The 23,495-nt window shown below is 43.0% G+C and overlaps 1 protein-coding gene across 2 annotated transcripts in view; it reads right to left on the reverse strand.

Moving 5' to 3' along the window:
- Positions 1-22,323, reverse strand: part of TEDC1 (tubulin epsilon and delta complex 1) — a 74,935-nt gene extending 52,612 nt beyond the window's left edge. Inside the window, exons 1-4 of one of the 2 annotated variants that reach the window (XM_075156615.1) lie at positions 22,156-22,323; positions 21,072-21,150; positions 13,979-14,181; positions 1,477-1,647 (exon numbers count right to left, since the gene is read on the reverse strand). In XM_075156615.1, the coding sequence (XP_075012716.1) occupies positions 1,477-1,647; positions 13,979-14,181; positions 21,072-21,150; positions 22,156-22,323 (621 nt within the window). Of the gene's footprint in view, positions 1-1,476; positions 1,648-13,978; positions 14,182-21,071; positions 21,151-22,136 lie in introns of both variants that reach the window. The other variant, XM_075156616.1, reaches the window with a different exon arrangement.
- Between the last annotated feature and the right edge of the window lie 1,172 nt (positions 22,324-23,495).

Raw genomic sequence — 23,495 nt, forward strand, 5'->3', positions numbered from 1 at the left:
TGCCCAATCACCACATCTCTTCATCATTTCAGTGCCTGATGTGAACCATTGAGAGTATCTCTGTTTGTACTCGAGGCCCCAGGTTCGACCTGCTCTTAATTCTTCCTTGGTGTCATTAACTGCAAGCTCAGGTATTGAAGCTGCCTAACGATTTGTTACTGCCAAGTAGTACATAAATCAGAGCACTGATGATGAGTTATGGAGATATTTGCCTCACCTACTATAAAAATCAGCATACCTTAAACAGAGGTAGCTTATCAAGGGGAGAAGATGCCAATCATTTCATTTGAGTTTTATATCACTAAGCCACCTCTCCCAATAGCACCACTGTCTGTAATCTCAGTGCAAAAACCAAGGACTCCACCTGCACTTACGGTGAATTGCTGTCTTCGTTCCCAGATCAGGGAAGCACGATCGCAGCAGGCAATGAGAAGCAAAAGGTTATTTTAGATGCTGCACGCACAGCACCTGATCTTTCCCTAGGGCTGTCAATCAGACATCTTCCCTAGCAATCAATTCATGTGAAGAACAAAATGTAACCTCATTATAGTTTTCAGCATTGCTCTGTCAGACACAGGATTAAAACCAAGAAGGCATCTTCATTCAAAACCCTCTTGTTCTGATTCTGACAACTTTCTGATAAATGTTGTTCTTTGAGGAGAAATTTCTCAAAACTGTTCTTAGTCTCAAAAAGGTTTTCTGTGAAGGTTCTGGGTACAATACCAAGTGGCTCCATATAAGTTACCTGACGAGATATGAATGGAGAAAGTGGGCCTAGGGAAAACATTACTGAATAACTTTTAGGACTATCTTTAGAACCATTTTTTTAAATTTGTCTCTGCAGTCACCATCACTGTCAACTTTGGGACTGCAGGCTGTTTCCGTCCTAAGCAGACATGATGCTCCCAGATGTCTGTGATTTTCGACAGGCATATAAACATTATTCATAAATGGGAACAGAACTGGAATCTTAGCAATGTAGAGACCACTATTGATTCCTGATTTAAAAGCAGGTAGATTTTGGGTTCTGCTACTACTTCAGAAAGGGAAACTGCATTTTATTTTGCTGCTATTACTTCCAACATCCATGCTCAATATTTTGAATCCACATTTCTGATGAACTTATAGTTCTGAGTAACTACTTCTTGTCTATGGGACCAGAATGCTCTGTGTTGCTTCTAACAGGCATTTTCTGAGAAAAATGGAGACAGCCTATGGTTGCAGAAGTGACTAATGTGCCAACTGGTAAGACAGACTTTTATACAACAATTATAACCTTACGAACACCGTACATACTTCATTTTCTCATGGTTCTCCCCCACTGAGGAAAGGTGGGGGTATTTATATTTAGAGTAATTCACTCTTACCTACAGAAAATGCAGAACTAGCAAACAAGAATAATTTGTACATTTAGCACTAGCTGACAAGGCTTTTAAATAATAAACAATGCCATAGTGAGTTAGAAGAATCATTTACCTTGTGCAAAAGTTTGCATTGCTCTTGGTGCTGAGCATGCAAACTCCGCCACTGGAACCTCAGTCTCCCATTTAACCACTGAAGGTATCGAACATCTACTCTGTCTTCTAGCCCATATTCAGGTGCTATTTCAGTTGTATCTTTCTGGCTGTTAGGCAGATCATCTTCACACTAAAAGCAGAAGAGAAGACCAAAATGTTTTAAGTTAGCTTCAACACTTCCAAATCATTCAGTAGTGAAGAACATACAAGGCAAATAGGCCAAAGAGGAAAAAAATCCCCCCAAAAGGAAGTAAGTTCCAGCAATAGAGAGAAATTGTAATCTTTTAGAATACAGGACTGGGAACAGACTAAACAAGTACTGAAGTCTGGAATAAATATCAGCTTCTCAGCTATGACATGGTGAGCCGTCTCCTCTCCCGTCTTTCATTTTCTGTACCCAGGAAGACACAGTGTTCCTGAGACAGCAAGCATGTTCTTTACCCAGATGGGAAAAATCACATTTTGCCTAGATTCTAATAAGTCAAAGAACATAAAAACCAGACTTAGCTCCTCCACTGTCTTCCCGAAAGTGCTGCTGCTGTATTCAGTGACCCCATTTTGTAAATCAATGCCTTATATAGGGACAAAATTGTGGGCCTGTGCTTACCCAGCTATTTTCTTTTCTCCATCCAGCATTTCCCATCTTGCAGGATAGAGGAAAAGAAACAATCATCCAGCTGACATTGGCCAGGAGTCCACAGGGGCACTCCCAGCTACAGTTGCACCACCCATCTTGCCTTGTTTTGCCTTTCTCTAGAGTAATTTGGAAAGAAGGGAGAAGCTAAGAGTTTCCTTTTGTTCATCTTGTCACACTTTCTTTCTGCTGCAGGGGGAAAAAAAAAACCAAACCCAAAAACACTACCACCTTCATCTTCTGGATGAAATTTCTCCTTGGCTAATGGCATAAAGCAAGCAAGACATTTCTGTTGTATCTCTTTCCCAAGGAACATGGAGGGAATTCCACCTCCCCCAGCCTCTTGCACAAAGAGATCATTCACATCTACAAACAGATCTCTCTCTCCATTTTCAGCTAAGACTCCTGCAGATTGCAAATTAAAAAGGAAGACATGGGTTGTTTTACTTCTGACGCCAGTAACACCACTTAAAGTAAGGCTGAGCTGTCAACTTCATCCAGTCTATAGAAAGTACATTCAATAAACACAACCTATTATTCCAAATTTTTTACTACAGCATATCATAAGAAGTAGAAATAACATAGAACTGCGAAGGCCTGGTTATTCAGAACAGGTGTTCGCCAGCTAAGAAAGCATCTCCCAGTTGCTGGATTCTCAAGACATTTCTTTAAAGTGGAAATTTAAAAAGCCTACTTGAAACATGACTGTTTTCAAGAAAACACTTACGCAGATATTTGGACCCATAGACCTTGATGGTATTTAAACATATGTGCGTCCCTGCTTCACAGACTTCCATGTTCAATAAATCTTATAAAGATTCAGTTGGCAGGCAAAGCTTGAATGTAATTCCAATTTGGATCCTAAACTAAAAATGCAAACTGTAAAATGAAGAGAGTTTTATCTTGCCTTAAATGCAGATTTCAGCAGAAGTGTATCTGTAACCATGATCAAATAACCTAATGCTTGTATTAACCTGAATATCACCTCAGTTGACAAGGCCTCTAATACAATGAGTGTTCATATTATTTGTAAGGACAAAAATGCTGTTGTGGTCACATAACAAAACGTATCAAGATTACAGGTTTTTTCCCTTTGCTCCGTGCCTCAGATAAATGCATGCTATAAATCACAGGGGCACAGGGTTGGTAGAGGGCTTTTCCTTTTAAAGGCACAGATTCATCTTTTAAAAAAAAAGAAAAAGACAGTATCATCTTTGTGCCAACTGCAATGTCACTCTTTTTCCTCAGATGCCTTCAGCCCCTTGCCCCTAAATCAAAAGGCACTGTGTCCTAGGGCGCTGCAGTCCTAGCTAAGTACCTTCATGGCTCAGATTGTCTTGCTCCCACCAGGAGAGGTTTCTGGACTACAAAACCATACAGTTATGATTACCAAGTTGTCCGTAAACATGATGAACCAAGCAATTGGATATTAGTCACTACAGCAGAGAAAATGCACAGGTAAACAACATTAAAACACTTCACATAAGCATCCAGAAAGCCGCAAGGCCAAAGATCAGACTTGGGATTCCCAGATTAAAATCTGCATTTTCCATAATTTACAGTTCAACGCCAACTTCCCTGGTTAGAGGTTTCAGAACAGCACAAACACTGCTCTCCTGGGGATTCATTTCAGGAAGAAATGGCATTCGACTCGATTGCTTTGGCAGTACAGTGACAAACACCATGCAGAGCTAATTTTATTGTAGCAACCTGCCTTATTAATATTAAAACAAGGAAGCCAGCCAATGCATTTTTTAACAGGATCTCTCTATTATTTATTTCACAAACTGCACAAGAAATTTACTTTTGCTATGAAATACTTAGCCTGGCATAAAGTAAACAAGGTAAAAAAAAGGTCTTGCATACTATACTGTGACCTCAATTTCTAGTCCCGTCTTTACAATCTAAGACTATTTACTGCTCTCCCAGTGGGAAAAAAATCACTAAAATATCAGGCCAAGCTAGAGCCTTTGCTTCAAATATCACTGTGAATTTTTCTGATCTATGCAGCAATATGGGTATACACTTACAGTCACTTCTGGGACACAGGAGTGCATATTATTTAGTCAAAATCTTAAAGAGAGCAGCCAAGGCAACTACCCAGGGCTCTCAATGGCCTCTCTGCACTTAGAATGCTCCACACCAGCTCTGGAAGAGATCATTTCAAAGCCACTTACCAGAAGAGCTTTTTGCTTGTAAACTGTTTGCTGCAATTAATGTTTCTCTTTGATTTTGTTTCAGAGAAGGGAGGCGCATGGACTCCAGCTACAGAATGGTGCCACAGGCTCGCAGTACAAAAGCCACACCAGCACATACCGATACCCTCATTGCAGTGTCAGAGTCTTTTCCCATTACACTGGCGATATCAGAGCTAGTCTTGTCAAACTGGATGATGTGGACTCGCCACAGCACCTGTGATTAGTGTAACTTAAGCAAGCTAGAATGAAGCCCCTCAATTGCACTCCTACTGTAACTCACTCCAAACAAGCTTTTCTGTCCTAAAAGCTCAAGGTACTGCTGTTGGAAGATCTCAATATCCATTTATTGGCAAGACTCAGAAAAGCAAGCACAAACCTGATAAAGGTGACGTGCATACGTTTACGTGAACTCTCTTCAAGCCAATTCCTGTACTAACACCTTACCCACACTTAGGCAGAACTTAAACCCAGCTCTCCTGTAGTAAAAGATCCAGGCAAATAACGAGCTAAGCCCCATAATAAATACACGTTCCAAGACGTGACGCATCACCATCCCAACTAAGGTAGCTCACAAACTACAAAACCTACCGCAAGCTCATAAATACATCTCTGGCTTAGTCAGAGGTAAACACAGTTCATGTTCTAAGAACATATATTTAAAATTTTTGCAAGGCAGTCTAGAATTCAGTCTCCAACACCACACGAGTTTTGCCCTAAACATTCCTCCCCAGGCTATTTAAAGTCCAATTGTTATGAAAAAACACATATAAATAATGCAGATTCAGTGGAGATCTTACCATATGCCACAAGCAGTACTGCAAGGAAAACCCTTTGTTGTACAACTTCATCACACTTCTACACTTCTGTACTTTTCCAATTCATATGGAGATCTTAATGCTTATAAATTCTTACCTTAATAAATTTGCTATGCCCTGTACACACAATGGATATGAAAAGGCCTGTGCTGCCTGCACTGCTGTAAAAGCAAGGCGATGGCAGGGCTAGCTCCCCAGCTGACGCTCCTCACTCCTTCCCGACCGCGAGCTGCCACCTCTTGGTAACGGACGGACCCGGCCGCCGCCGGCTCATCCCTGGCACGCTGTGGCTTTGCCCGGGACATCTTCCAAATCCCTCCAAGGATCAGCTCTCTGCTTCCATATTCGGACAGCCAGCAAACAGCCTGCTGTTCCTCCCATGGAGAAGCAGCCCTACTGGAACATGGATAACGCATTTAACCCATAGATATATGCATTAAGTCAACTCCCTGACATCAGTCCCTGAGCAGAGCAAAATAAAGCAACTGCCAGTTAAAACCACTAATGCATGCTCCCACCCCACTACTCACTTTCACCTGAGTTAACCTGGGTCTAGACAGAAACTATTTACTCTCAGGTACTACTCAACTACGCTTAAGCACGCAGCCTGGTTTCACAAAGGTGGGAAGGAGCATATCCAGATCCCTCGCTGCAGGACTCGGGAAAGGCAAAGCAATCACATAAATCAAGCCAATAAAGTGCTTCTGCAGCTTCTACTGAGCACTCGTTCTGAACTGCTCATAATTCAGACAACAGTTTTGATGTGACATAACATATGTTAACCTGTGTAATTACAGATCTTTAAACGGAGTGTAATTTTTTAAAAAATTAAACACCATAGCCAGAAACAACAGTATCAGACATGCTTTCCTAATTAATACAGCCATATATCTATCTGCAGGAGGAGAAAATGTGAAAAGGAACAATTTGAACAGATGAATGCAAAAGGGACCACACTATTTTCATTAACAGCACCATCAACAACACTAATTGGATTTCCTCCTAGACAAGGTAGGATCCAGATTAGACATATGCATGGAAAGATAGATGGTGTAAGAACCCATTCCCACATGATGCACATACCAATTAAATATCCGGATATTTGCACAGAAGAATATGTTCTCCACAAACATAAGTGCTCACAAGGTAGAAGTTATGCTCATAGCGTATTCAGCAATTAAAAAAAAAAATGTAAAATCCTATGTTTCCGCAAGGCCTTTTAGCTTTTAAATTTCAATGCCTTTTGTAAAAATTACTACTCACAACAGCACTCCCAAGAGCTCTGCTAGTATCTGAGTGACAAAGAGTGAAAAAGAGAAGGTGCTGGGGGAAGACAGAAAATGTGAACACAGCTCCTACCCATTCCTGCCTTGTTCAAACAAGCCTGTCTGGCAGTAGCCACAGGCCTGAGGCACTAGAGCAAGCCAGTCCCTTATCCCAACCCTCCTCACTCATTCAGGAAGTTACTTAAGAGCTCTGCAATAGAGCAAAAGCACTACGCCTTTAACAGAGCACAGCAGCATTGCCTGATCTTTGGAGCTGCAAGGTCGAGGGTACCACTTACTTTTAAAATAACATTTAAATCCCAAAGCTCACTGCATCATGTATTCAGACAAAACATGGAATCCAAATATACTAAAACAAACTCGTGGCAGGGTAGACCTTAACTCACAGAGCACTGCATTTTGTAGAGCTCAGGAAATGCAATATAGATAATGCCTTGCACTGCATTTTCTCTGCCTGCAGCTGCAGCCCTGCTTGCCCACATCCATTTTGCTCCACTGTGGCAAGCTGCTGGACAGGAGGTAACCAGTGAAGAGAGAAAGATGCAGCATGCTACATTAGCAGTAAATCTGGAGCAAGAGGCCAACAGGAGAAGAAACAGTAACTGCCCTCCAGGAGAGGGGAAGGAGAGCTCTGCCGTATACACATGGCCTGCCATGCCCTTCCTTGCACGTTCCTTTTGTCCTCCTGAGGAAGAAGTGCTTTATTTCAAAAGATCCTCCAATGAGAGTTAAACCCTGATTACTTAAAAAGCAGGACAGCAAAAGCAGAGGACGTTGCCATTTAAATCAAAAGGCCATAGAACAAAGATAGGTACCAGAGGTACCGGCTGCTCCCCGCCACTGGAGGGCAGGAGAGGCACTAAAACATCTTGAAATCACTTGGCTTCTCCAAGAGACAAGGCAGGCGAAGTGCTCTGTACACAGCATTTCAGTACAGAGTACCAGTATGACCATGCTAAGCTTTCCTACTGGCATGCTAGCCCTCATCTTCCTCTCCTCACCTGAAAGCTGGAGTGACCCCAGTGCCTGGTGGTAGAGCCCCATCCAGAACACATCAGCTGTAACGTCAGGTTCAAGAAATTTTGCGTTAGTTGAAATTCAGACATTACCCAGAGAAACAGCAAATTCAATAAATTATAAGCCTTTTTGATCATTTCAGACTCCTCTTTTACAGCGTTTTGCCTTGACATGCTATCTAAAAAAAAAAAAAAAAATCTTTAAAGTGTATTCACTGTGTCAGGCAAAAATAAATGTTGTTAAGCATTCGTTCTCCCGTGCACCACAGGAAATTGTTTTTATTGGGGAAAAGGTTCCATGACAAGTCCGAAGCATGGAGTTAAAAAAACCACAAAAGATCAGAAGGAATAGCATGTACATATGCACATGCGGAACGACAGGGAGACAATTTTAACTATCACCTGTAACTTGTGCTTTAACACACCAAAAAAAGTGCATTTCAGGAGTTCAAACTGAAATGTGCTCCAGTTCTTGTATGGCAAAAACATATTCCTAATTTAATCACCTCTGACCACAAAATACGCTTAAGACTACACGCAATATCAGTAACTAAGGAGATAAAAATTAACACTTCAGGGTTCAATAATTACCTATTCAGGAAGTGACTTTAAAAAGTACAAAAGGCAGAAAAGCAAAATTCAAGTGTTTCTTGCCCTTAGTTTCTGGTACAAGCCTTCACAGGGCGGGTGGCAGTGCAACGAGAGTGCTACAGTAGCCTTGTCAGCCACGCAGGAGCCCAGTGAGCCGCAGGGGCCTGGCCGCGGTGCCACCCCAGCAGAAGCGGCGAGGCGAGGGGTGCAGCGCACAGGCCAAACACACCAGGCTGCCCCGGACAAAGCAGCGATGCTCGCTGGCAAAAATGAGGTGAGGGAAATTCTGCAGGAGAAACTTTAGGAGAAACTGCCCTCTGTTCAGGTTTTGGGGACAGCTTTTTTAAAAGTGTTCCTTAGCAGCTACTGAATAGGGCAACAATAGTAGCAAAGAAGGGCAAAAAGATAAATGGTGAGAGTTACGTGGAAGACAAAGAGAACAGAAGTGTAAGCACAGGGAATAAGGGAGGGAAATCAAAAAATGAAAGCTGACAGACTAATATAGCCCATAAAGATCTGGAAAGTAATTATGCTTCTGAGTCAGAATCAATAGGTTAATAAAATTCCCTCCTCCGCCCCCACTGGAATAGGTGAAGAGGGGAAAAAAACCCAGAAAATTTATATTTACTGACACTAGTGCCAAAGGTTTCCTGGTTTTCTGCTGGGGGGAACATCAAGCTTGGCTGGTACATTAACACTTTCCTCTAATAACGTGGTTTATGGAACAGCAGTGTCAGTCAAGATTTCTATACGAGAAAGGCATTTCAACAACAAGATTAGACCAAGCATAAGCCTTACACTATATTGGAAATATCCAGTGAGCCAAACTAGACCATGACAAACAAAAGATTAATCAAATTGCAAACCTAAGAGTCAGAAGGCATGTTTAGTTTCATTTTTCCCCACCAGAAGTAATTAAACTGAGTTCTCTTTGGCATGCTAGAGACACACGCATGAATTCCAACTATAATAGCCATAATAGCTCTATTTGTTGATTACTATAAATTCACAAAAGGGGAGAGGCGTTCAGTTTCACTCAAAGGGCAAGAGGCAGGCAGAGGGAATTAGTGGAACCAAGAACCAGTGTTTGTACAACATATCCTGGTGATAATGAGGGATATAACATCACTAGCCCCACCTAAAAAACTCAACAGCCTCCACACATAATTAAATTATGGGACACACATAGATTAATTTCAGCTGTAGAAATAATACTAGTACAGGCAGTATTCCTCCCCGGAAACAGAAGGAATACATGCTCACAGAGTACTGCTATTACCTGCACAAACCATCATAGATTTGGAGAAAGCTGTGATGACATCACTAGAATTTAAAAAGCGAGGCAAAAAAAAATTTAGTCAAATACTGAATGTGCTAAAAAGGCAGGTTTATATCAAACAATTATCTGCTTCTCGGAGAGAGAGAGAGAATATGAGAACTCCCCAGGTCTGCCTTACAGGTTCAGTGAAGGACAGCGTCTCACCTACCAGTTTTCAGATGTGTTTTGTACTCTAGGATTTTCATGCGTAAATAGGAATCAAAGAATGGCACTTGAGAATCATCTGCATGTACAGGATTACCAGAGCAACAAAAGCTGTTAAGACTGACATCACAGCAGTGTATATTTGAGATGGAAATCCACAAGGGGTGTAAAAAGCCTTTGAAGACAATGTCCATCAATTAATTGCCTAGTGCTTTAAGGCAATAACAACAGGGGAGAATTCCCAAGTAGACACTTCAGTAAATAGATGTGAACCTCCAATTCAGATTGTACTTAAGTCTTTATAGATCTAATAGAATTAGTGATTTTTTTTTTCCCAAGGCTTTGACCAATGCAAGGTTTGAACTTTCACTTACTGCCTCTGGAGTCACCAACCTGCTGACAGATCAGGACAGTAAATTGAGGGAACAGACTTGCACTACAGCAGCCGGTACTAGAGTTTGACATGCACCATCGATCCCCTCTTCCCTCTCCTGTTCCTCCTGCACAGCAACACGGGCACCAGTCAGCTCTTAACTGTCAACCCCCTCAGTTTATAAACTTCACACACTGGAAGAGAGCCGCGGATGGAAGGCTAGAGAGGGCAGTGGCTCCTTCAGCCCTGCTCAGTGAGGCATCTTGCAGCAGGCACACAGTGCTCTGGCTCAGGAGAGACTGCAGCACTACCCTTCCAAAAAAAATGAGCTGGAAGTTACATGAGACAAGGTGCCCTGAAGGATTTTCTTACCTAACACACAAAAGCAGTCAACCCATATAACCATCCCAGGTTACTAACCATACCTGTCCTTATCAACAATTACCTCAAGATTATTTTTTTAATTACATTAGCCACATTAAGCACTACCTCCTACCATCTTAACCCTTTCATCATGCTTTCACCACTGTTTAGTTTATAATTTTAGGAATCACTTAACTTTTGATTCTGAAGATGTAAATGCATGTAAAAGCAAGCTTGTGGAAGCCTTCCCCAGCTCAGGATCATAAGATTACGAATTCCATGCAGCGGCTGAGCTCCATGTCCATCATGTGTCATGAATACCCTTGTCCCTCTATAAATAACCAGCCTGAAATCCTCTAGAGCTGATGGAAGTGTTCAATTTGCAGGGGAAGAAAACTGTGTTGCTAAGGAACTGCAAAGAAGAAAAGGCCAGAGAGTGTTAATCTGAAATGAAATGAAAGGAATTAATTTAATTGGCCCTTGATATGTTGGGTATTTGGCATATTATCAGCAATTTAGCAGGCTGTAGGTTTTGTTTCAAACTTAGGCTGAAAGAATAATCAGAACACGATTGCACCCTTAATTTAGGGATTGGCTGCATTCTCTCTTCTTCATACAACAGATCCTGTCCACTCTTCAGTCAAAATTCTAAAAGCAAACCACATGAATATCAGTTTGAACTACAGCTATGCCTACAATTCTGGAGACTCCATTTTTCTGGATGAAGACAAAGGGTAAGGATTTTCTTCACATTTACTCTCACTAGTAGACCAACAGGTGTGCTTTGCCAGTAAGTACTGGCTTTCATGCTTTGCCGATTTTGACAGAGATCTCAGCAATGCACCAAACCAAATACTATTTCATGGATTTTTGTTTTGCAACATTTTCATTTCAGGAAAATATTTTCAATTGTTTACAACCATTTAAAAAAAAGACTCCATGAGGTGGAAGATTTTTCAAGCTCTTTCTCAGCTGAGAATTTCAGTTGTTTTAAAAAGCATTTCCTTTCCTTTCTTCTTTTTTGAGACAGATCTTTCTCTAGTGAAGCTTTTTTTCCTTCTTCTTTCACCTTTTTCCTTCAATTTACTTAAATAGAAGAGAGTTACAACTGCTAAGACTACACCTCTGGCATGTTTAGCAACACCTTTACAATTTGTTACAGATTTTCCAACACTTCGCTTAAGTATCACAAATGCCTAGAATTTAACATTCCCAGAGTCAAAATTCCAGCACTTCAATTGTTCACGTTCTACTTTAACTCACAAGATGTCAGGTATCAAACTGACAAGCCCATCTTCTTCCTTTCTTACTATGATTTTAGGGGCTTGTTGATCACTGTCTGACTGATGAGTAGACTTTGCCACATGAAGGTACCCCATAATATAACAATAGCTATAAAATAACAACATATAACAATAACAAAACTGTCATACTTTTATGCAACAAACAGGTTTTCATGAGTGGTTTACAAGGAACTGGCTTACCAATCAAAATGAGGTGTATGACCCACCCACCTTCTCCTTCACACTCACCATTACCTCCTTACCTGTGCATTCCTAGATCTTAATTTCGTTGGGTCTTACTGGTTGAATTTATTGGTTTTGTAATGCCTCATTGATGAAGTAAAAGATAAGACCTGTCCCTCACAATTCTGTTTAACTTTCTTGTAATACAGAATCACAAAATACACTATTTACACATTCTCCCCTGTAACTATGTTCTATTATTTTTTCCCCATGAACATTATTTCTATTGGAGTATGAAAACTTGCTAGATGAACACCATACAAGAAATGTTGCCATTAATACAATGAGCTTTACATACACATGCTAACTCCAACTCCCAGCCTATACAATTTTTGTCTGGCCTATCGAAAAAAATTTTCCAGACCTGTAAACCTTTCCAAACACTGTTTCAGACAGTTATTGGATAAAAACATAAAACGTGTATTCCATGCGTTTTGAGAAACACAGGTAGAGCAGGTTAGAATTGCAGTGAAAGGCACAGTAATAAATTTCTCAGTGTGCCTCTGTGTGGCCATACGAGATAATATTGTATTATCATAGTTCGTTCTTCTCTTTCTGGAAATTGCAAAACTTAAGACCTTCAGAGAAAATAACATAGGTGCTGCCCCATTTCCTGAATTCACGTCGCTGCTATACTTCACTCATCACTCTTTTGTAATAGAAATTAAGGACACAAAAAATAATCTGCTACCACATAAGAAAAATAAGAAAAAGATAAGAGAAGTTTAAAGTAAAAAGTTCTCCAGAAGTGTGTTTTTCCTAGTCTCAAGGCACCCTTCACATCACCAGAGGGCACCACCACTCACACCCAGTGCACCAAGCACAGCCTCTTGTGCTCCCTCTTCTGTGCAGCAAACAATTGTACTGTAGCAAGAGTGGCCATTTTCTCAAAATACTGTTAATAATGTTGTTACAAAGGTGACTCTTCCCTTTGAGCTGTTTTCCATTTGTACACGTGGTTTCCTTCTGAAGACACTGTATCTATATCACAGCCTTCCAAACTCTCGCTTTCCTGTTTCGTTGTCCCCTAAAAAGATTCTAGAAAACCAGGCAGCCTACACCTAGGGGAAGCAGGTATATGGGATCATGAAGACCACAAGGTCTTAGACATTACAAGATATCAGCAGGTAGGGTTTCTGACCTACAATGTCCTTTGCCAAAACTTAAGACAATTCTGTGAGCCTGTCATTTTGAACCAGACTGACCAGCAATTAATGTCTGACCACATGAAGATGATTAGAGTAAACTCACAACCATCTAGAGAGGCCTTGGCCACACTAATGCATTGCACTAATCAGTTTAAACTCAGCCTACTTTATCTGTTGTGTTAAGAGCAGGGACAGTTTATTTGCAACAAACAAGATATAAACACGGAAAAAACATCATCTTATCTCCTGAGCTTCTCACTCTACGCTCCAGAGCAATTGTCTATACAGTAACACGTGTATGCAGTCTTAAATGCAAGGAATGGATTTTAAAAGCAGTATTACCAAACATTATTAGACTGTTTTTATGGGGGTTTTTGCTTTTTTTTTTAATCACGTATATATATTGCAGCTAAAGCAGACACACAGCTATCTTTAGCTTACTTCAGAACAGGCTTTCTATGTGCTAACATCTTTTTATTGATGGAAACACAACAACATCCCCCACTGTTCTCTCAAGGAGGCTACAAGGTCATCAGTTACCCCAAGAGCAGTAGCTGCCATTTGAGATCTCGATGTTTTTAAAAAGTACTAACTGCCTTAGGATTACTTGCTCTAACCAATGCCAACATACCCAGCATTCACAGCAAACCTGTTTGCCTACACTGTAGAACCACCCATGCTACAGTCCAGAAGCACAAAACTCAGAAGCACAAAGATCAAAGGCATTCACTTACTTGCACTCCTCCACACTGGTCCCATCTATACTGGAAATAAAAATCGGGGAATTCAGGCAGGGATGGGAGTTTGAGAAAGAGGAGGAACCCAGATCACCTGCACACAGAAAGTTTAGAGAAGGGAAAGAAAACGGGTTCCAGATGCTGGCCCCTTTAAGCTTTTTTAACGCTGGAGTAAGGCATTTATTTGTAAAGGTACCAAGACACCACACAGTACACACTAGTGATAACATGGCTGCTGTCACAGAACGTTACTTATGGACAGATAAGGTGGAAGAACACAAGCATGCTCACCGTGCACACAGAGGTTTCATCCCCAGTCTTTACTCTGTTCCGAGCCAAAAGCTGCTCCAAGAGGCTGAGTCTGTGCAGCAGCCAGGAAAATGCCAGCAGCAGCTCCCGACTACCCGCTGAGCCGTCGGAGGGGAGCCGATAGAGTTCTGGCCTGCCATAGCCATGGTACCACAACGCTGATTTTACAAACCTAATTTGGTTATCTGAAAAGAAGAAAACAATTAAGAATAACACACTGCACTACTCAATGCATTTATGCATTCAGTTCCAGAAACTGCTGTCTCCTCTGAGAGCAAGATTTTTAATCAAGCCTAAGATTAGTGGAGGACAGTGGAGACTACAGTCTTTATCAACAACTGATAAAGGACAGGAGGTAAAGGGTAAAAGTCTTTCTTATGCTGCCTCACTCTGACCTACAGGAACTACTGCTTAAGGGAAAAGAAGAAATTTAAAGTTGAGATCAAGGCCTCTTGGAGATTAACAAAGGCAAAAAAGGTAAATAGCGATCCCCACTATAACAGGACTCCAATTCACCTATTCATTTTTTATGAGCCACCAAGCATGCTATGAATTAGTAAACACTCTGAGTCACTTTACTCCTGAATGAAACTGGAATTTAGAGATAGGAGTTTCACAGCCTGCTGCAAATCTCTGAGCACCAGTGAGCAGGCAGAGATAATGCAGTACACCACACTGCATACCAGACCACATGGACCATTTAATTCTCAGAAATGCTCTGAACCGTATTCCTTCACACCAGCAAATGTTACCTGACAGCTACAAGACAGGCACTTCAGAACTGCAAAATACTGAGGAAACACAGAGAAGATTATTATTAAAAAAGTTTCTGACCAGTAAGCCTCAGCTCTGTACTAAGTCAAAACTGTAATAAAGAACATAATTAGGGGGCACGATGAGAAACAATACATACTGGGGAAGAACCAACAGTTGTTGTAAAAGGAAGTCCTGCTCAAAAAGCTACTGGAGTTCTCCAAAGGCAACAACAAGCAAGTGATTAAGGAAGATTGAACAATGCAGGACATTTGGACTTCCCAGTGGGATTCAACTAGCACAAAGAAACTAAGCCACTGCGGTGGAGAGACAGGGAAGGTCCTTGAATCAGTGACAAGTGCTTAGCAGACAAGAACCAGAGGGAAGGAACAAATGGTGGTTTCACATGAGGGCTCTGTGCTAAACAGTTGCTGTTCAACCAACTCAAAATGACACACAGACAATGTGATAGTGACAGAAAATTTGGTGCTGACGTGATATTACTCAGTAGTAAGGAATGAAGGCAGATCGTGAAGGATTGCAGAACGTAATGAGTCCAAACTTTGAAATGACAGATAAAATTATTTTTAGAAAAAATGAAAAATTATGTACACAAGGGGAAAAAAGAATCCTAACTTTACTGACATAGAAATGGGCTTGGAGCTGACCACTGGACTCAGGAACACAATCTTAGATGGTAAGATTTTTCATGACAATATCACACTTGGTTCTCATATGCATCCAAAAGCAAACTGAATGTGAGAAACCTAGAAAGGAAATTAAACAGAACACAGGGAACAACATTATATTGTTGTCTATACCCACTGTGACCCCACATCTCAAATTCAGTGTTATTTTATTTCTTCAGTCCCAAAACGGCTACAGAAGACTTGGAAAAAAACAAAGAGAAAAGACAAGTATGATCACAAGTACAGAACAGCTTCATTGTAAGAACTGACGGCATAGGCCAAGATGACGACTGAGAGTGGATATGACAAAACTCTTTAAAACCATGAGTGCTGTGGAATGGGTGAATAGGGAATAACTTGTTTGCTCGACATCCAATACAAGAACTGTGAGCCACCAAACAAAGTTAGCAAGCATGTGAGTCAAAACAAGTTAAAGAGATGTTCTTCACATATACAGCAAAGCTCTGAAATTTCTGGCCATGGGACACTATGGACACTGAGAGTTACACAGGTTCAAGGAGGAACTGGATTTACAGAACAGGAGTTCATGGAAGCTTATGATATACAAAGATATCCTCTCTGGTTTGGGAAGTCTGAGATGTAAATTACTGGAGGCTGAAAGAATACCCCCTGAAAGCATCCTTCTATATTTACCCTTTCCTTTCCCCTGGGCATCCACTTTTGACAATAAGGAAGAAAGCTGCTCCCCTTTTCCAGTGTAATGCTTCAGTATCTCCGTAGGGTTTCATAAAAAAGGTACACACTCACACACACAAAAATAACAGGAAGTACAAACCTCACACAATCAGGGATTGTCACTGCTGTCCTTAATTAACATACCAATTCATCACATTACACACTCATTTGCCTGCTCATTGCCACTTGTGGTAAAAAGATCCCTTAGCATTGACACATATCATAATCTTTGTCTGGCGTCAACTGCTGAAGCTCAAAAACCACATAATGACCAACTTCAAAACAAAAAACAAGAAAAAAATCCTGTTGCTCTCAAAAGTAATGTGTTAATTACAAGAGACTCTCACGGTGAAGAGTGGTTGATCTAACTTGATGGGCAAAATGCTAAAGGAGTCTTATCCACCAAAAGTAATACAAAGCCAAGACACAGGGAGGAGCTATAAGCTGACCTATGCTAGTAACCCTATAGGAGCAGTACATTGCTACAGCTCTGCTGAGGCTGGAAGAAGCCATTAGTCATAAAGAGCCACGAAGCCCTTTGCACCTTGAGAAACTAGAGGAAGGTATATTGTTCGCACTGTTTGACCAACTTTAGGATTTAGGGAAACAAAAGTGTGGATCCCTAAGGAGATGCCTCCTTCCAGAGTGCTCCTCAGTCCCAACTGAACAGCTGAACCCGTTATACAGATTACTACACATCTTCAGCAGTAGGAGCAGGAATACATGATTAGCCACATGAAAGCTACAAAGGAATTCCTGACACAGACATTAACCATGACTGAAGAACAACAAACAAGATCAGGAGCATGATTAAGCAGGTGACACAATGGTGCAGAGCTACTAATTTTTTGCAGGACTAGTGTTTTGCGTAGCAGAGCTTCTGGAGAGACACATGACAGCTGGACAACTGTTTTTAAACCTAGCTTGTTTCTGCACTGTAGACACAAAAAGGAAATCCAAACACCTACATCACTCCATTTGCTCTTTTTGCAGAACCTGTGAACGTAAAAACAAGCAGCTTCCCTTCACGATGCTAGAGTGGCAGAAATGTCTATGGTTTGCTAAAAATCTTGCTGTAGATATGCACTCCAATCCCTCATGCCCAGGGGAGCACTCAGATATTAGAGATTTTATTTTGATCACTCTTGAACATTCTCTCATGAGCTAGGTTTTCATGTTGCCTTTTCCTTCTCTTTGTGCATTTGTAAAGAAAGGAACTGCCATAACAGGTAAAGGCAGAAATACTCCAAAAGGAAGGAAGATCAGTACATACTTTCCTCCTTTTTCGAAGCAAACAAGCATCACATGCTGCCATCTGCAGTTCAGGGAGCTCCCCAAGAAATCACATATCAAAGAGAAGGAATAGAGAGCAAGCCAGGTGGTTTTTTCCTTTATCACCATTCCCCGGCTCTGATATACCACTCAGGACCAGATCCACCAAGGCAATTCGCCACCTGAATTTCTGTGTCACTCTGGTCCTTTATTTCCCCCTATTTCATCCGTCCCTCTGCAACACATTGCCCTCACACGAGAAGATACGATTGGCGTGAGTATCAGGCAGGAATTGTGGGTGAGCGGTCAAAGCATGGATCTGGAACTGGGGCTCAAAGAGCCTTTCCATGACCTTAGAGAAGTCACTTAGTTTTCCTCATCTCTGCAGTGCTCTGCTTACAAGGAAATGCTGCTCAGATAAATGGCAGTAGAGGCTGTTTAAGTACCCAAGACCCAGATGGATTCCTCCATAGTGTGCAGCCGAGAAAGAGGAAAAAACACCACTCAGATAGCAGATAACACCAGTCACTCAAACATCTCCTCTTTGACAACATCTTCTTACAGCATTTCATTAGGATCAGGCAATTTATAGAGAAAGACCCACACAGTCCTTCCAACTAATCCCCTTCTGCATGTGCATTATTTATAAAAGTACATTCAGCTGTGGATGAACCTCAGGGTTCAGCTCTCTAAAAACTATACTCAAGCTGTGCTCTTCCGCTTTATGAATCCTGCAGAATATTTTCAGTGAATTACAACGTGATATTCAAATAAGGGTTATGCATTAGCCTGGCTAAGATGGAAAGGAACTAAATCAAGTACAAGAACAGACACAGATACATTACTTCATGCACTCAGGCAAAAAACACCTGCATAGGTAGTGGTACTATGGGAAACTACTGCTGCAGAAGAACATTTTCTGCTTCATTTGTCAAACAAACAAAAATATATTGCAGCTCCAGACCTCCTTCCCATACTATAAAAAATGAATTGCAACTCCAGAAAAGAAACATTTCCTCCAACTATCCAAATGCATATTGCACCTGGTGTGGTTGTTCGGTTGTTAACCAAGTCTATCAGCTCCCAGCCTCTATGAAGAAAGAGCAGCATGAAACCACGGATCATGACTTCATCAGTGAGGTTATGCCCGGACTAATATCACACAGCTTACTTTGACTCATACTCCACTGACGAGAGACCCATTGTTCTGACATGGTTAAGGGGCTGGAGTGTATTAATGGCTTCCCACCAAAGTTTACAATAAGTGATTTTTACTGTGTGAAGAAAAAATTCTTCCAAAATGAGAAATGAAAAGAGCCATTTGCAGAATTTTATAACCACTGCCTGGCAGGCTTCAGTGGGGTTTCTGGTTTCTTTTTGCAAGAACGCAATAATTCCTACATTTTAAAACATCAAACTGTGTGGATTTTTTTTTATATGTGATTTTTCAAATTATTTTATTTTCTGCTAGCTAGGCAACAAAATACATCAACCATTTAAAAACATGATGCAGAAAGTTTTTCTAAACAATATCACATCACAGCCATTACAAGGGAATGACTAGTAGCTGTTCTATTCAAAGCTCTATTCAAATTTTAATCTCCTCTAATTCACCTATATGACAAGATCAGATCAAAAACTGACTAATGAAAACACTAACTTGAAACAGAAATACACACTGGGGTGCAACTTTGAAAGTCACTTGATAAAAAGGACTTCCCAGACCAAGGAAAAATTTTCTGGAAAAATCTGTCCTTTTCCATGGGCAAAATCTGTAAGAGCATTCTGCCCTTGCAACGCATTGTTTTCTTCTAGCACCTCACAGCTGCAAATGCCCAACATCTGGAATGCAGTCCTTGAAATGTAGGTCTCACTCTACAGAGCAGTGAGAAGAACCACTCTGACCCCAATAACAAACACAGACTACAGGCCAAGCTCAGTGTTTCCTTTGGAAAAACTTTTAGCCTAAAAAAAAGAAAGGGTACAAGACCATTTGAGTATGGCTTCTCTTCTCCAGAAAGCTGTTCCTATGCCTGTGCACACAGCACCCCTCATACTTCACAGCCTTCCTCTGGGATCTGGCAACTGCTGCTCTCCTTGTTTTACCTAAAATAATTAATAGGTTGTACAAAAACAGCAAAGAAAGGAATGTCTGATCCATGGACTAAAGCACTGGACATGGATTAGAAGAATCTGTTTCAATTCTTTGTTGTGCTACAGGATCCTGTGCAAACCTGAGAAAGTTTTTTAGTCCCTATGCCCAAGGCTTCCACTTCATTTCCATGAAATAAATACATGAAAGACCATAAGTGCTCCGGAGCGGGGACAGAAAAGAAAGGCAGTAAAATATTGATTGTGCTCACAGCAGACAACTCATTCACTTGGCCAAGCAAAGGTAATTAGTGTAATTTGAAAAACAGTATGGCTATCCAACCTGAGTTTCAGCTTTAATCACCAAGTTGTGACTAAACAAGTTTCTTAAAAATCAGACCCACACATTCCTACCTCGCAATCTACCAGCAGAGGCTGGGTTTGCTCTCTCTAGAGCCAGCAACCTGCCACACGCACATGGAAATCCTGTCTCCAAATGCTACAAGCGGTTAGTATAGGAGCAGCCAGGATTCAAGGAGGCCGCACTTGTGCAGGACCACCTCCACAAAGCTGTAGGAGACAGCCAATAACTTGACCTATCATACACAGCAGATTGTGAGTAGAAAAGCAAAAACAGCCGAATGAAAAATAGCAGTCCTGTGAGCAACACACAACCATGTTGATCTCCTGCTGAGCTACCACCAAAACTATGCTGTTTTTGCTCCACACTCCTGGAGAGATACTGTCCACAATGCTTAGCCTTTTTTAACTCTGTTTACAGAGCCATCAGATTCCCAGTTCTTCAGAGGCTTAAACAATGTTGTTTGGGTTTTTTTGCTTTCAAGGGCAAAAGTGGATTTTAAATGGTTTTGGTCTGAGGACATCACAGACGATTCCATTCTCAGAACTTCCTCTGACAATGAAAGGGCCCTAGATAAACATCTTTCACGAGAGAAGTCTGGGGAGTGGTACCATACTTGAAATACGTACATTTAAGAAGTAAATAATGCTCTGTCATTGTGAGAAGCCAACCTGCGCTCAGCTTCTCTCTGGAATAGTGGCCCTGTCCATAGAGATATTCATGGTCCCTCTAAAATAGTCACACACACTTTACTTTTCGTTTTGTTTAGAACTTCAACCCAAAACACTGCCTTTATGGTTCATATGCTATAAAATCCATGGCCCTGACATAGGACTTGATAAAAAATTAACCACAGAATCATGCATCATATCTGGAATGGGGAAAGAAGAGATCAAAAGAAAAATAAATCTATTTCTGTAATTACCTCTGCAGATGCAGAGAATGCGTAAGATCACTGCAGAGATTTACCTGCAGTGAAATGTCCAAGGGAAGCAAGAACACCCAGCAGACACAAAAACATCCATTTCCTGGACAAAGCAAGCCAAAGAGGAGTAAACCTGCCTGCACACCTGTGATGCAACAATAAGAGTCAGTGGCATAAACTAAGGTATTCAAAATGGAGCAATGAGCCCAAGACGAGATGCTACAAAACCAGCCCCAGTAGTTCCCTGGGACAGACAGAAATCACAGTCAGCCAGACGGACTAGGTTACCTGTGGCATCAGACTCGGTCCACTTGCCTCTATGGATTTGTTTCAGAAGAGCATAGAGCAGCCTCCAGAAATCCAGGCTCTGCAAAAGAGAAGGGTGAGGGGAGATCAGCAGGCAAAAGATCTGCCACATATTTAGCCTTAATTAGGCAATTAAACCCATACCTGAGCACCAGTTGTTACATGGAAGAGCACACCTGCATCCTGCCAACACTATCGAGTCAGGCAGGTTCATGTATTAGCTGTCGTATGAATGCTACCTACAGTAAGGTACACTCAAAAAGAGAAGGGCTACCAGTGCTGGCTGTACAGCAAGCACTTCTACTTTGAGGCACAGGCATACAGGAGTGCGGCTTCCAAATTATCTGCTCTGATATAACCACATACGGCAAAACTCGCCTGTAGTCCAACAAGCACTTGAAAACGCTGAAAAGATCTGACCATGATAGTATTAAAAACTCACAAACAAGAGGCAGCACACAATGAGTTGGAACTGGAAATCATTTCTTGGCCACACAAGGACAGGACGCTGACAAACTGAAACAGTGATTCTTACAGTTGAATTTCAGTCAACACTCGTAAAATGCTTAAAATATCTAACTGAGCAAGTGGAGCACGCTGTGTGTGAGACAGAGGCCTCGTAAGCATCGCTCTGTAAAGCCTCGAAGCAGAAAGACCGAGCCGGTGTACAGAGAAGGGAAGCAAACCTCAGGTGACACTAGAAAAGGTGCTGCAGACCACGGTGAAATATCAAGCTTTAAGTTAAAACCACCAGAAAATAAAGCCCTTCCAAGAGCAGCGAGTTTGCAGAGAGTCACACAACGCAGTGCCGGCTGGGGCCCGCACAGAAGCCTCCCCGCCCTGGCCCTGGCCCCGGCCCCGGCCCCCCACGCGGGGCCCGGCTCCGCACGGGGATCCCTGCCCGCCCACAGAGACCCAGCCGGGGTCCGCCCCGAGCGGTTGTCCCTGTCCCCACAGGAGGGCGCGGAGGAAGCGGGGCGGGGGGGGGGGGCACTAGGCAACAGCGGGGCCGCCGGCGAAGGCTGTCCCGGGGCGGCCCGCGCTCACCGCCTGCGGCCGGTCGAACCTGGCGCGGCGGAGGGTGTCGGGGGCGGGCCGGGCGCGGAGCGGCAGGGCCCGGCACAGAGCCCCGACGGCGCCCGGGAGCGCCCGGCCCCGCTGCTGCCGCTGCTGCTGCCGCCGCATCCCGCTCCGCCGCCGCTTCCCGCCCGCTGCCGGCGCGCGGCGGGCGCATGCGCAGTGCGGCGGGGCGGCCCCTTCCCTTCCGCTGCAGCGCCCCCTGGCCGCTGGGAGGGAGCACTGCACCGGCGGCCCCTGCGCCGCGCGGGGGCGACACGCGTGGGCCGCGTCCCGCGGAGGGGTGCGCTGGAGCTGCGCGGCGCCGCCCGGCTGGGCGTCCCAACGCCTTTCTCCCTGGCTTCTTACAGCTGACTGATCTGGCCGTTATTTATTCTCTCTGTGCTCATGCCTTAGGGCAAGGAACTCACCTCTTGCCTCCCCTGGGAAGTGACCCGAGTGGGAAGCGCCCAGGGGACAGCACACGTGCAGGTCACCTCTTGCCACCCGCGTGTGGCAAGGCAGGCTCACCCTGAGCCACGGCCACATCTCCCGCCCAGCGAAAACCCCGAGCAAGCCCTGCAAGCCTCCCCCACCCTTCCTGGCTGAAAGAGTTGTTGCAAAACCCCAGCTTCGGCTTTTCCAAAAATAGGACTCTGCTGCTGTCTGACCAAGAAATCGTTTCTCGGCCGATGGGAGAGCGCACGGTTTTGGCAGCAGGGGCTCAGCTCCAATCCCCGGCTTCCCACCTTCCTCTCAGTTCAATGGGGCGTGATGCAGGCGGCCTCTTAATTGAAGCAATCCCAGAGATTAATCCTTGGGGGGGCAGCGCGGGAGAAACGATTCTGCCCTTTGGGAGATAGCCTGAGGCACTGAGATGAAAAGTCCACCTCTTGGCTGGGGTTTACGTGGCCGAAACCTGGCCCTGAGATGGATTCCCACTGCAGGCCTTACAGAGGGACCACAAGCGATGCGTGCCATGGACGCCGCTCTGCTCCGCCAGCACAGCGGGGATCCTGCCTGTGCCTATACATAAGACCTCCTCAAAACCCCCACTGATGGTTTCTTGGCCAATTACACAGTTCATAACCCATTTAACGTGCTATCTACGGATCTAGCACGGTGCTTTTCCCTTTTTTTTTCCAACATCTGAACACCATGAAACAACACGTGAAATTCCTTCCAGCTAGGGAATGGCCTCTAGCAGCCAAACGCCTGCTCACAACAAGGAGAGAAATTGCATTTGTCCGACAAGACCTTCACTACCCCCCCACTTGCTACCATGAACTGCGTTTGCACTCTTTCCCTCTGGTTGCTGCCTCTCCTGCCTCCCACCCCTGTGCCGGGGAG

Source organism: Calonectris borealis, chromosome 8, assembly GCF_964195595.1.
Source record: "Calonectris borealis chromosome 8, bCalBor7.hap1.2, whole genome shotgun sequence".
Taxonomy (NCBI): domain Eukaryota; kingdom Metazoa; phylum Chordata; class Aves; order Procellariiformes; family Procellariidae; genus Calonectris; species Calonectris borealis.